Genomic DNA, 14,913 nt, shown 5'->3' with positions numbered 1-14,913 from the left:
TGAAAAAGAAATCTAGTGTAATAAGTAGTAGCTTTTGCCCCCTCTGCTCTTCCATTCTCTGTTTTTAATGGTGTTCCATTACTAGGTTGAAGATAAGGACTATAGCCTGGCTTTCAAGGCCTTCCAAATCTGGTCCCAGTTTGCATTCTATTTATTTATTTGTTTCAGTCAGTAAGAGAACTTTTTTTTTTTAATTTTTTACATTTATTTATTTTTGAGAGACAGAGTAGGACAGAGTGTGAGCAGTGGAGGGGCAGAGAGAGAGGGAGGCACAGAATCTGAAGCAGGCTCCAGGCTCTGAGCTGGCTGTCAGCACAGAGCCCGACACTGGGCTCGAACCCACGAACCGTGAGATCCTGACCTGAGCCGAAGTCAGACGCTCAACCGACTGAGCCACTCAGGTGCCCCAAGAGAACATTTAAATAGGGGTTGTCACAGGCAGGTCACCTTTATGGATGAGAGATGCTATTTTCTATTATTTCTTTGTTTTATATACTAGACTATCATTGTTTCTCCTATTATTTTTTTTCTCCTAAATGTATTAGTTCTCAACCAGGGGTGTATTTTTAGAAATGTGGGAGAGGCGTTTTAGAGACTGGCATCTGGTGGGCAGGTGCGTGACAGGCCGCACATCTACAGTAGACAGGTACACGTGACAAATGATCACCGTACTCAGAATACTAGCAGTTACTAGCAGTGTTCTTGTTGAGAAACACTAATATGCTAGTCCTTCACAGGTCAGCTCAGATCGTGCTTGTCTTTTGAAACCTTTCTTCTCTTTAACCCTAAAGTCATCATTAATTTTGCCTCCAATTTGATACTTGACTGTTTACTGTTTCCTTGTTAATATTTTAACTTTTTTGTATATCTCATTTTCTTGACTAAACTATAAATTATTTGAAGTTGAAGGACAATTTATTAAGTATTTTTATATTTTTTAGTACCTACTACTCTGCCTGTGTACTCAGGAAACAATTATTGATTGATTTCTTTTCCTATTGCACGGAGCTGAGTACTGTGCACATAATAGATGTTTGCTAAATACTTGTTTAAGTCAGTGAAAGAGAAGGAAAGGAAAGGAAGTGCGAGATTTATCCATTTGAGAGGGAATTGATTTCATGGTAACGGGTTAGTGTATTCTTGTTTTTCTCAGGTCATCTTAGATATGAGAACAAACACAATTTGTTGGAACCCTATGGAAGCTTTCATTTTTACTGCGGCAAATGAGGATTACAAGTAAGTTTTCTTCTTTTTAAAACTTGCTTATTTCTATCAGAAATGGCTCAATTGTATAAATCTTACTAATGAAATGTTTTCCTAGGTGGTAGTCCTTCATATATAAGTTAGAAAACTGTCATTTGTTTTGCTAAAAAGTATATATATTTCCCAAATTGGAGAAGAACTTCTTAAGAGAAATATTTGTTTTCAAAATAATACAGACCAGGGACAGAAAACTATGATCTGTGGACCAAATCCTGTCTGCTGCCTGTTTTTGTAATTAGTTTTATGGGACTATAACTATACTCATTTATGTATTGAACATGGCTCCTTTCGTGCAATAATGCCATAGGTTGAGTGGTTGTAACAGAGGCCATATGGCTCACAAAGTTGAAAATACGTATAATCTGGACCTTTATAGAAAAAGTTGGCTGCTCTCTGCTTTATACCATACAAATAATGACTGAACCATACATGTTTGAATAGAAACTAAAAATATTTGCCTACCGGGGTGCCTGAGTGGCTCAGTTGGTTAAGCATTTGACTCTTGATTTTGGCTCAGGTCATGGTTCTTGGGATCCAACCCCATGTCAGGCTCTGAGCTGACAGCATAGAGCCTGCTTTGGATTCTCTCTTTCTCTCTGTCTCTCTCTGTCTCTCTCTCTCTCCCCCTCCCCTGCTCCTCCCTCTTTCTCTCAAAATAAACCTTAAAAAAATATTTGCCTACAAAATTTGTAGCTCTTCACATAGGTGGTGCTTATGTAGTCATGTTATCAGCATCATTATTACTTCAGCAAGACAAAAGGAAACACATAGTTTCAGATTTTACCCTAACATTTACAAATATATTATTCTATGACTCCAGGTAAAGGTGACTTAGCCTTAGATTTTTGACCTAGATGGAATTTTAAGATCCCTTATGTATTGCCTTAAAACTTATCGAGGCATTTCACATTGGCTGTCTTATTTTCTTTTTTTAGTGTCCCTGTATGGTAGGTAGGACATGTATGTTATCCCCATTTTTAGAGACGAGGATGTTAAAGCTGGGAGTTTAATCCTAGGGAGGAAAGAGTGTCTTATCTTTTTTTTTTTTTTTTAATCCAATGCATGTGTTGTAGTGTAATGCACGTGGTAGATTCTTCATAAATTTTTTTTGAGAAGTTGGAAGTTTCTCACTGGATTGAACTTAAGAACTTCTGTATTTAAGTTCTTTGTTCTTTCCACTATTATTATTTATGAAAACATAAATTAGCTCAGAAATAGGATTTATTACACGATGTTTTAGTGGTACCAACTAAAAACATCTGTTAATACGTTCTGTACTCAAACTGAGTTGGATTCTCATTAGCAAGGATTATCAAACCAAATTAATTGAAGTTCTTTTAACCTTTATCAACGTTTTGAAATTAAATGGCTTTATTCCAGGTAAAAGAAGTATGTAATGTTTTGCTGACCAACCTTATTAAGGTTTCTGAAGTTTGTTCTGATTAGCTATTTTGGCAAGATACCTTTTTACAGACCCCTGATTTCTCTGTTCTGGCCTTGGAAAGAATTTCATTTGGTATCTGAAACAAAGAGCACATCTCTTATAAAAGGGTGACTGTTAGACCACTATAATTGCTCTTATTTGAAAGTGATCTTGCCATAGTATTCTATATTTTTTATATTTTCTTTCCTTTATTGCCTGCTACATGGCCTAATCATTCTGAATTCGAAACGCAAGTTTAAGTCTACCCATCCAGTAACTACTGTAAAAATTTGTATGAGTCATGTAAACCAACTCTGTGCCATAGTCTCATCATCTGCAAGATAACAGCATTGAAATAAATGATCCCTAAAGAATCCTCTAACTCGAAACTTTGTTTATGTAAACATTGTCTATCCAAATGGATTGATTTGCTTAGATTTTGAATAAGTTCTTAACCTTTTTTTGGGTAGAGATTAAAACAGAATTTACTAAAAAACTAGAGTGTGGATGTTAAACCTGGTTTAGCAAACCTGGTTGAGAACCACTGCTCTAGACAAGGAAAATAAATAAAGCCATTGTCAACTCAGAATTTTAGCTTCAAAGATCACTATGACCTTGGCTGACAATCCGGTGGTATGTTGGGATATTTAAAGTTTATTTATTTATTTTGAGAGAGAGAGGGAGAGGGAGGGGCGGGGAGAAGAAGAGAGAGAGAATCCCAAGTAGGCTCCGAGGCTGACAGCTTAGAGCCCAACTCGGAGCTACTCTGAGATTATGACCTGAGCTGAAATCAGGAGTCGGACATTTAACTGACTGAGCCTCCTAGGCACCATGTTGGGAGATTTAAAAAAGAGCAATGACTTGTTTCTTGAGAATTTTGTGTTACCTGGGATATTTTATCAATAGCATAAGTGACTTTTTGCAATAATGATGTTAAAAAATATTCTTTTGAAGTGTTACATCAACTTTTTAAACATTTTGATACAATATTAGGCTTATTGAAAAGTTGCAAAAATGGTATCTGTTAGCCAACTTCCCCTAATGTTAACATCTTATGTAACCATAGTGCAATTAGGAAAACCAAGAAATTAATATTGGTACAATACTATTAACTAAACTACAGACTTTATTCCATCATAGTCTTTCTGTTAATATTCTTTGTCAATTCTAGGATCCAAAATAGGTTCCCATGTTTTATTTAATTGTCAAGTCTCCTTTGCTCAGTCTGTGACTGCTCTCAATCTCCCCTGATCTTTCATGACCTTAGTACTTTTGACAAGGATTTACTTGTCACTAATCTTGTAGACTGTCCTTAATTTGGGTTTACCTGATGTTTTCTCATTTTTTAGATTGAGATTTTACATTTTTTGCGAGAATTCCACTAAATCGATGTGTCCTTGGTTCATCACTTCAGGGGTACATGATGTCATTCTTATTACTGGTGGTATTAATCTTGATTACTTAGTTGAGGTGATATCTGCCAACTTTCTGCATTGTAAAGTTACTATTTTTTTCCTTTTGTAATTAACAGTTATCTTTGGGGAGATACTTGGAAATGATGTAGATATCCTGTTTCTTCTCATACTTTTGCTCAGTAATCTTAGCATCTTGAAGTGTTTTGATGTTAAGTTGATTACAGTAATGCAGTGTTGTTCATTGTGCATGTTGGCTCATTTGAAGCATTATTCTTTTGGCTATTAAGAATGTTTAACTCTTGGGGCGCCTGGGTTGCTTAGTCATTTGAGCGTCCGACTTTGGCTCAGGTCACAATCTCACGGTTCGTGGGTTCGAGCCCCACGTCGGGCTCTGTGCTGACAGCTGAGAGCCTGAAGCCTGTTTCAGATTCTGTGTCTTCCTGTCTTTCTGACCCTCCCCTGCTCATGCTGTCTCTTTCTCTCCCTCTCTCTCTCAAAAATAAATAAAAGCATTTAAAAAAAAAGAATGTTTAACTCTTGAAAATCATGAAGTCTTTTTTTTTTAACCAGCTGTGCATAAAGTATAGTTTTCTAATTTTAGTTCACCCTTTGAAAAGCCATGATCACTCTTAAATATCACTGATAGGAGTGGAACTTGCTGGAAATGATTTTGTCAACTTCAAAATCTTAAAGTGCTCATGCTTTTGGACTTAGTAATTTACTTGTAGGAATTTGTCCAGATTTAATTTAGTCTATTCCATTCAATAAAAGACTAAATTTCAAAAATTCAAATACTGGAATTTCATTTAACTATTATTTAAAATTGAAAGTTAGAAGTTTTTAACAAATTGAATAAATGTATTTAAATTAATTTTCAAATAATTGTTATTTTAGCTCATTTAAATATGCAACCATAAATGCTTATAATATGCTACACAAAATACGAGAATACAGACCTTTAAACAGTATTATCAATTTTGTTAAAAGTATGTGTTTAAATATTTGCATGGTGAAAAGATTAGAAGTGATTACTTTGCACTAACTAATGTTCTCTAGGTGGTGGAATTAAAAGTAAGTTTTGTACTCTGTACTTTTCTGAAAGTTTCACATTTTCTACAATGAGATTTATATTTATGAAGATGAAAGTATGTAAGTATAATCTTACAGAATAAGAAAAACTGGTAATATTTTTCCTTATCCCTTAGCTGCCATGTAAAGAGGCTGTATATTTACATGTATGTTATTTAGCTAATAGTCTTAATTTCGTTAGTGTCTCTTAGTAGCACATAGGCTTCTTTATAGAAACTTGTATGAAATAATTAAACATTCTTTTACAGCTTATATACTTTCGATATGCGTGCACTGGACACTCCTGTAATGGTCCATATGGATCATGTACCTGCGGTGCTCGATATGGATTATTCTCCCACTGGGAAGGAGTTTGTGTCTGCTAGTTTTGATAAATCTGTTCGAATTTTTCCTTTGGACAAGAGTAGAAGCAGGTATGTGGCTACCAATAAACCATTTGTTCTTGTTTGATTTTTTTCTTGTCTTGATCATCATTTATCTGTTTTGAAAGGTTGTTTGGTTATGTGTAGATGGTAGAATTCAACCCAGGTTTTGTGACTTGTTATACCAGTTTCCACTGTGTCATCTATGGGGAAAACATCAGCCTGCTGGGACGTTTCTTTCATAGAATAGGTATTACCTTTATATAATTCCCTGATGTGAGATCTTAACATTTGCCTTAAGACAGAAGTCTTTATTTCAGAATTGTTTTTATTTATTTTCTATTTTTTGTTTATTTTTTTAATGTTTTATTTATTTTTGAGAGAGAGATAGAGATAGCATGAGCAGGGGAGGGTCAGAGAGAGAAGGACACACAGAATCTGAAGACATGCTCCAGGCTCTGAGCTAGCTGTCAGCACAGAGCCCGACACGGGGCTTGAACCCATGAACCATGAGATCATGACCTGAGCTGAAGTCACATGCTTAACCACCCAGGAGCCCCTAAGAATTGTTTTTAAGTATTTTATAGTGTACTTTTTTTAGAGTACTTTCAGATTACAGCAAAATTTGAAGAAGGTACAGGAATTTGTTATGTATTCTCTGCCCTCACACATGCATAGCTGGCCGCCCCCATTATCAGCATCATTTACTGGCATGATACATTTGTTACCCAGGGTGAACCTGAATTGACACATCTTAATCACCTTAGTCCATAGTTTACCTTTAGGGTTCACTGTCTGTGGGTTTGAATAAATGTGTAATGACATATTTTCATCATGATAATATCATGTAGTATTTTCACTGCTCTAAATTATAGTAAACTTGTAAAAAACTTTTTTTGTTAAGAACGTAAATTTTTCCTTCTATAGTTTAAGAGTAATTGGTAACAACAATACTTTACATTTGTTGTTTCTTTTTTTCCTTTTTTTTAACATTTATTTATTCTGAGAGTGAGAGAGCACATGCACAGGGGTGGGCAGTAGGGGCAGAGAGAGGGAGGGAGAAGGAGAATCCCAAGTAGGCTCTACACTGTCAGCAGAGCCTGAGGCAGGGCTCCATCTCATGAATTGTGAGATCATGACCTGAGCCAAAATCAAGAGTCAGACATTTAACTGACTGAGCCACCCAGTCTCCCCTACATTTGTTATAAAAAGCAGAAAACAAGCAGTATAAATTGTCAGGACCATTCTTCCTTCATTCCATTTAGCAGGTGCATGCCCTGGAACGACCAGGAAGTGGGAGATAGAAATACTCAGCTGTTCTGTGCTCGGTTTGTTTCTTGTTCTGTAAGCACATTGGGTGTAATTCTAGTGTTAAGATAGATGTTAATTTTGTACAGCTTGGCCTTTTACTACATGTTAACTGAGCATCGTATGTGTTTATACATCTATACTATGTTATATATGTCTGTATTGGGTTAATTTACAGAAAACTATGGAATTTTAAGGTGTTTTTGACTATGCTTGATTTTTTCTTTCATAGGGTGACTTTTAAAACGTATAGCCCCATGTAGGGTGCCTGGGTGGCTCAGTCAAGGTTAAGCGTCCAACTTCGGCTCAGGTCATGATCTCACAGTCCGTGATTTCAAGCCCTCCGTCAGACTCTTTGCTGATAGCTCAAGGCTTGGAGCCTGCTTCAGATTCTGTGTCTCCATCTCTCTCTGTCCATCCCATGCTCATGCTCTGTCTTTCTCTGTCTCTCAAAAAATGAATAAACGTTAAAAAAGATTTTTTTAAAATAATAGTGCTGTGGTTTACAAAGCACTTTCATGCACATTCTTATTCCTTAGTGTTGCTTTATGTGTGTTGTAGAAGCATATGCAAAGCAAAACCAATTAAGTTGGAGGAGATTTTCCCGTAAAATATGGTGATAATTAGGGAGCCTCTCTGGCTCAGTTCGTAGAGCATGCAACTCTTGATCTCAGGGTTATGAGTTTGAGCCTCATTGTTGGGCATAGAGATTACTTTAAAAAAATTAAAAAAAAATTTTTTTTCTTAAATAGTTTATTATCCAGTTGGTTTACATATAACACCCAGTGCTCATCCCAACACGTAAAAATTTTTTGTTTTAAATGATAGTTAAGATGCACATGGGTAGCTCAGTTGGTGTCCGGCTCTTGATTTTGGCTCAGGTTCTGTTCCCATGATTCATGGGATCAAGTCCCACATCAGGCTGTGTGCTGACAGCACAGAGCCTGCATGGGAGTCTCTCCCTCTACCTCCACCTCCCTCCCTCCCCTCCCTCCCTCTCTCTCTGCCCCTCCCCTCCTCACACACATGTGCATGCTGTCTCTCAAATAAACTTTTAACAAAATGATAAAGTATTATAGTGGTGTGGTTTACCTGTGAAGATATGGCTGTCTGCATTTTGATACGGTAATAATATTGACATACTAAAATTTAATAAAATAATATAAGTGAATGTTCTCTCTAAAGTACCATATAAATATGTATACGCAACACATGCATACATAAACATCTATACGTATACTTGATTGAGTGTCCTACTCTTGCTTGGTGGAATTAAAGCTCGGTAGGGAGAAGATGGACTTGATGAAATACAACAGAGTGATTGGAGGTAGGAAAGGAAAGGAGTAAGTGGAATCTAGGAGAGGAAAAGATAGAGAACGTGTGTAATGAGGGTTGGAGCTGATGATCTGTGTCAGAGGACAGCAACGTCAGCTTCATAAAGGTTAATGGTAGCAGAGAGTTGTTCAGGAAACCTTTCTTCACACACACACACACACACACACACACACAAATCTAGAAATTAATTCACTTCGGTGTTGTGACTACAACAGTCTGGAGAAATCATACCGTTTTAGTGCAGTGATGAGAATTTTGATCACTACTTCCACTGATATCTAGCTTAGCTTCTACAGCGCTTGAAGCTTTTTGAGTTTTTTGAAAGAGTGATGTTCATTTTCAGAGGCATGTTGTGTCATTCTCCCTATTCACCATTATTCTGTTCCAGCAGGGTCAGCACTAGGGTGCATCTAAATGAGTTGCCTCAGTGCAGAATTCAGGGAAGCACTGGCTGCCAGGGGTGTGTGGGTGCCAGCCTACTACCTCCAAAGGTAGTAGGACATTACTTTTCTAATATAATGAATAAGCAGACACAAAGAATGGGAAAGACCAAGAAAGACTAAGAGAGGGGCGCCTGAGTGGCTCAGTTGGTTGAGCATCTGACTTCAGCTCAAGTCATGATCTCAAGGTTTGTGAGTTCAAGCTCTGTGTTGGGGTCTGTGCTGACAGCTTGAAGCCTGGGTCCTGCTTCGGATTCTGTCTCCCTTTCTCTCTGCCCCTTGATGCTCATGCTCTATCTCTCTCTGTCTCTTAATAATAAATAAACGTTAAAAAAAAAAAAAGACTAAGAGAATTGAGGATGTTTAGGCACCTATGATCTCAAGGCCCCTACGTCTGAGTTCAAGCTGAATTATTCCAAAGCCATTGAGGGCAGCTAAATGCAGGTCTATCTTAAAAGTTCAAGTAATTCCAAAATTGTATGAAGTAAGAAATTATGCTTCCTTTCTAGGAAACTGTCTCCTAATGTCATTTGGAGACTTTTGCAATCACAATGGTGTAGTATATGCTACTTGTTGGATTTAGATGTAAGTGGTATTTCCTCTGATCATTGCCTTCATCTGCTTAAAAGCTGGTTCGAGTTGATTCTGCAGTCTGCTCTAGTTCATTACAAACATCAAATAACACTGCCAGTGCTTTGAAAAATCTTTATTTTTAAAATGTTTTTCTTTGAAAGACCTTAAAATGGTTAAAGTGTATTTTTAAAGTAAACTTTTAATAGATTATTAAAAGCTACATGTAAGTCAATATTTGAAATTAGGCTCTCTTCTCCCCGCCCAAAGTTTATTTTACTTATTTTGAGAGAGAGAACAAGTGGAGGAGCAGAGAGAGAGGGAGAGAGAGAATCCCAAACAGCTGTCTGCACAGAGCCCAACCTGGGGCTTGGGCCTTGATCTCACGAACTGTGAGATCATAACCTGAGACCAAACCATAAGTTGGATGTCTAACTGAGCTACCCAGGCACCCCTAAAATTAGGCTTCTTTTGGGTTTCATTCAGTATTTACTAAGCAAACAAGTAAATTACTTGCATTCACATGGAATAATTTTTTTTTTTTTAAATGTTTTATTTATTTCTAGGAGAGAGAGAGAGAGACAGCGTGAGCAGGGGAGGGTCAGAGAGAGAGGGAGTCACAGACCGAAATAGGCTCCAGGCTCTGAGCTGGCTGTCAGCACAGAGCCCGACGCGGGGCTCGAACCCACGAACCGTGAGATCATGACCTAAGCGAAAGTCGGACGCTTAACCGACTAAGCCACCCAGGTGCCCCTGGAATAATTTTTTAAATGTTTGTTTTTGAGAGAGAGAGGGAGACACAGAACTTGAAGCAGGCTCCAGGCTCTTCACTGTCAGCACAGAGCCTGACACGGGGCTCAAACTCTAAAACTGTGAGATCATGACCTGAGCTGATGCTTAACTGACTAAGCCACCCAGGTGCCCCTCACATGGAATAATGTTACTTGTATACTAAAGAATGTAAGTTTTTAAAATGTATCTCTTAACAGTATAACTTTTAGTGAGCTTTATAAATCCTTAATATGCATAAACAAATCTAGAAGTTAAGAACTCTGCATTGTTTACCATTAAAGAGGATCTATTTTGGTTAAGTAATCACTAGCTTTGACTGGTCTAATACATGAAGAGATTATTTTTAATGGTTACTAAAGCCTGATTGAATTTCCTATCATTTAAATTCAGTATACTGCTAAAGGAAAAAAGGGCCTCTTAAATAAGTGAGATTATGAGAAATGAATCTTGTAAAAGCAGAGCATTGAAAGGAGAAGAAAAAGTCTATCACATCTAGTTTTCATTTTCATAAGACATTCTTTCTAACCATACTTCCCCTTTTGGAAATAAATTCCTTAGGGTTTCTCTACACATCCACTCAACTGCTTAAAAAAGTTTCCATTAGAAACAGTGTAAAAGACAAGTTTTGTGAGTGTATCTCAGATATTTTTTTATAAGTCTGGATTCTGTTTGGTCATCGCGTATGGGCTTTCTTTTTCTGTGCAGTTTGCTGAGTTTGTGTCCTTTCTCTTCTGCATTTTGAGTCATCTAACTGAGATGTGGAAAATGCATTTCTCCAGAAGTCCCTCTTTTTCCTGACCTTGTCTTCTACTTGTTTTTTAATGCTCTTCTTAACACTTCCCAATATAGTGTCTTCTGTGAATCCACTTAGCATGTTTCACAGCCTTTCAAGAGAGGTATGATATTTTACATCTCTATTTATTAAATGATTCTTAACTCATCAGACACTTCTGTAACCCTCCCTTTTTGTTCACACATGTAAATTATCAACTCTCACTTCAATTAAGTAATCTTTTTAAACAACTTGATCAAAAGAGAAATCAGACATTAGGATCAGCATATCAGGATGTGCTCTTTGAATGCCATTGCGTTTATTTTATTTTTCAGTAAAATGGGGGGGGGGGATGGGAATGTTTTCCTGAATTGATTTGGAAGGAAAAGAAAACTGATTTCTTACTTTTAAAGAACAACTGTAGTTTCAACATATTTAATTTGTGTTATATGTCTTCAGTAATTTTGTGAACTTTTCTGGGCATCTAGTTTTGCTTAGTTTGTATATATTTATTTTTCTTACTGGATTGTGATTTCTCTGAGGAAGGGACTTTTTTTTTTTTTTTTAACTCCTTAGCACTTAGCATAGAACCTTGTTATTTTGGTTCAATAAAGGTACATTAAAATTAATTTGAATTTCCCTTTTATAGTCTCTTCAGACCTAAAAGTGCTACCCAGATACTTGATGGGCAGTGGTTAAAGAAAGTCTGTACCAAAATCCTAATTTTAACTTAATTCCTCTTCTGTAGGGAAGTCTATCACACGAAGAGAATGCAACATGTTATCTGTGTAAAATGGACTTCTGACAGCAAATATATTATGTGTGGATCTGATGAAATGAACATTCGTCTGTGGAAAGCTAATGCTTCTGAAAAGTTGGGTGTGGTAAGAGATCCCATTTTCTTTCATTGTCATAAAGCTAGTTTCGAATTTAATGGGTATGATTATATTATAATGAATGGGTATGATTATATTGTAAGGAGAATTCATTTGAAGTATTTTATTTTGATAAGACTGGCATAGTTGTGATAAAAAGAAATAAGTTAGCAATCTACAGACAAGGCTGTATTGAGATTTACTTTTTTCATGTCACAGGCACCTTCAGAGACCTTTGTTAATTCAAATGTTTGATTATATTTGAGCCTTCTTGATTCTTTGTTTTTTCCTTAAGGAGAGAAGGTGTAGAGACTAGAAGGTTAGAACTGAGAAGTCCTGTTCTGTTAAAGGAATAGTAATCAGGCACATCAAAGGCTGCAAGTCCCTGTGAGGTCTATTAATATCAAAGATAGTGAAACACTAATTTCAAAAAAATACAGAAAGCCTCAGACTATAAAAAAGATTGAAAGAAGATGTAACAAATCTTATCATTGGCTAGCTGTCTCTGGGTTGTGGGGTTATGGTTGGTTTTTTTATTTTTTTTATGTTTTTCTGAATGTTTCATGTTTAATGTTAGAAACACTCAAAGTGTTTATATCAGCAACAAATACTGAGTTAATAAAGAAAAAGGTTAAGTGTGAGTTATTTTCTCCTTAGCTCCAATAAGAAAGTCAAGATATGATAAATGGTAATTAAGGACAGTTTTATTTTAGGTTTAATGATTGGTATGCATTATACTATGCCTAGTTTTCAATTCATTATAAGTTCCTTTAAATCATATCATCCTTAACATTGTTAAACAAAGCCTTATTATTCTGGAATTGAATGCCTTTTTTTTCTGTTTTCAGTAGTTTTATCCCCCAAAAATGTTGAGGGATTAATTTAGAATGTTATTTATGCCCAGAGAAGGTCTGAGTCAGTGGTCCACATAGCCTTACTCCCTCAGCACTGATGTTGTCACTTGATGGCATCTATCTTCATTGTAGGCATACTGCCTAAAAGGAAATTCAGTGTTAGCAGAGATGGTATTAATAACCTGACCTTGTAAAGGGTAGAATTACATTGGCAATTTGAGTGGTATGTCGTAGAAGTTTAATTTTTTAAGAAAGGGTGCTTCCTAGCTTTGTTATTTGAAGAAAAACAGCACATCATTTATTGAAATATCAAAATGCATTTTTCCAGCTTACATCACGAGAAAAAGCAGCTAAAGATTATAACCAAAAATTGAAAGAGAAATTTCAGCATCATCCTCATATAAAACGCATTGCTCGTCACCGACATCTACCAAAATCCATCTACAGCCAGATTCAGGAACAGCGCATCATGAAAGAAGCTCGTCGACGAAAGTATGATTTGGGGCATTTGATTCTATTTCAGTGCCCTTTTCTAACTCCCCCTTCTCGTCTCACCAAAAATAAACCACAGAACGCTGCCCTTTTAGGGAATAGTTGATGTTATACATTAGAGATGTTTTTGAACACTTTCTGAGCTTTTATATATTTTTTTGCTTTTTCCTGGTAGAAGGAGAAGTAGTAATTATCTGAGAATTTCCATTACCTTTTCTTTTTTTTTTAATTTCTGAGAGAGATAGAAACAGCGCGAGCAGGACAGGGTCAGAGAGAGAGGGAGACACAGAATCTGAAACAGGCTCCAGACTCTGAGCTAGCTGTCAGCACAGAGCCCGACGTGGGGCTCGAACCCACGAACTGTGAGATCACTACTTGAGCTGAAGTCGGACACTCAACCGACTGAGCCCACCGAGGCACCCCTCCATTACCTATTTCTGAAATTATGTTTAAAGGGCAACCAGTAACTCTGAATTCCATAATGATAAGAAGCATTTCTGCTCATACTAAAGAAACTGTTGTAAATAATGTTTTAGAAAATTATTTCTAATGAAGCTGCAATTAAGAAGTATTATATATTTTCTAAGTTAAAGAATGCAAAGAACTCATAGCACCCATTTCTTGAATAAAAATTTTCTAATATGCTTCATCATAGACGTTTGAATCTAAAGCAGAGCTCCCACAACCATTCTTCTCATAGAATGTTCTTCTCTTTGGAAAAGGACACTTCTGTAGTAAGAGAAGCATTAAATCAGTTATTAGAAGTTGATGTCTGGGTACTTTTTACCCATTCCCATCGTGGAAACATTCTTTTTTCAATAGGGAGTTTTTTAGTGAAAGAAAAGACTGATTTTTCTGAGAATGTTTTCTTTGGTTAAGATGATTTCTGATAAACTTGCTTATATTTGTATATTTTGTTTATTTCTAGGGAAGTGAATCGTCTCAAACATAGCAAGCCCGGATCTGTATCGATTGTGTCGGAGAAGAAGAAACACGTAGTGGCTGTTGTGAAATAATATTTGGTATTCTTACCAATCCTGATACATGATGATTTGTTACACTTTGATTTGCAAACTCTGTAAATAAAAATACTGGCTCTAGAATAATAACAAACGAATGGTTCAGTTACATGTGTATAAGTTGTAAAAACTACCTGGAAGGTGGCCTGGTTGATAAGACTGTCCAACATTTTATTCTTGATCTACTTTCTTATTTCGTTGAAGAATACAGTATTTGTAAGCTAACTTATTCCTTTTAGAAAATGCAGATATACTTTCACTTTGATCTATTATTATAGGTGGACTATACATTTGAATTTACATTCAATACCAAACATCTCTTTTGTTACCTTTAATATTACTTTGGATAATTAGTGCAATGATTCTTTCTATGATTACATATAACCTGGGGAAGAATTATGTCAGAACTTTTTTCACTTCAAGTAGTTTTCTGTGTTTTATTTGTATTTGGCTTTTTGAGACTTTAAAGATCAGCTTGAATTTATATAACTTTTATAAATAAGAATTATAATTTATGGTCAAGTCGAGATAATAAAACATCCTTTATCTCAGCATTATAACTTTGATCCACTTATGCTAATAATTTCCCTTCAATCTTTATAAATCATAAATTAGTTCTTTGTGACATATGTTGGTTTTTTTAAATTGTAGTTTAATAAAATCTATTATGAATATAACCCAAATTTTAGGAAATTTTAAGTAAAGAGGAGATTTTTTAAAAATACACAAAAATAGGGGCACTTGGGTGGCTCAATTGGTTGAGTGTCTGGCCTTTGATTTTGGTCCAGATGAGAGCAATCATGAGAGCAAGTCCCAATCTGCTTGGGATTCTGTCTCTCTCCCCCTGCCTCTCCCTCCTCATGCTCGCTCTTTCTCTCTCGCTCTCTAAAATAAGAAAAAAATA

The 14,913-nt window shown here is 36.1% G+C and overlaps 1 protein-coding gene across 1 annotated transcript in view; it reads left to right on the top strand.

Moving 5' to 3' along the window:
• Window positions 1–14,583, top strand: part of DCAF13 (DDB1 and CUL4 associated factor 13) — a 31,293-nt gene extending 16,710 nt beyond the window's left edge. Inside the window, exons 7-11 of the mRNA XM_077748182.1 lie at window positions 1,154–1,236; window positions 5,439–5,603; window positions 11,518–11,653; window positions 12,827–12,990; window positions 13,919–14,583. Coding sequence (XP_077604308.1) covers window positions 1,154–1,236; window positions 5,439–5,603; window positions 11,518–11,653; window positions 12,827–12,990; window positions 13,919–14,006 — 636 coding nt within the window. The 3' untranslated portion in view covers window positions 14,007–14,583. The remainder of the gene's footprint in view (window positions 1–1,153; window positions 1,237–5,438; window positions 5,604–11,517; window positions 11,654–12,826; window positions 12,991–13,918) is intronic.
• The last annotated feature ends 330 nt before the right edge of the window (window positions 14,584–14,913 follow it).

The sequence above is a fragment of the Crocuta crocuta genome, unplaced genomic scaffold (assembly GCF_008692635.1).
Source record: "Crocuta crocuta isolate KB4526 unplaced genomic scaffold, BGI_CrCroc_1.0 scaffold39, whole genome shotgun sequence".
In the NCBI taxonomy this organism is placed as follows: Eukaryota; Metazoa; Chordata; class Mammalia; order Carnivora; family Hyaenidae; genus Crocuta; species Crocuta crocuta.
Note: the sequence above shows the minus strand (reverse complement) of the source record. Positions and strands in the feature narration are given on the sequence as shown.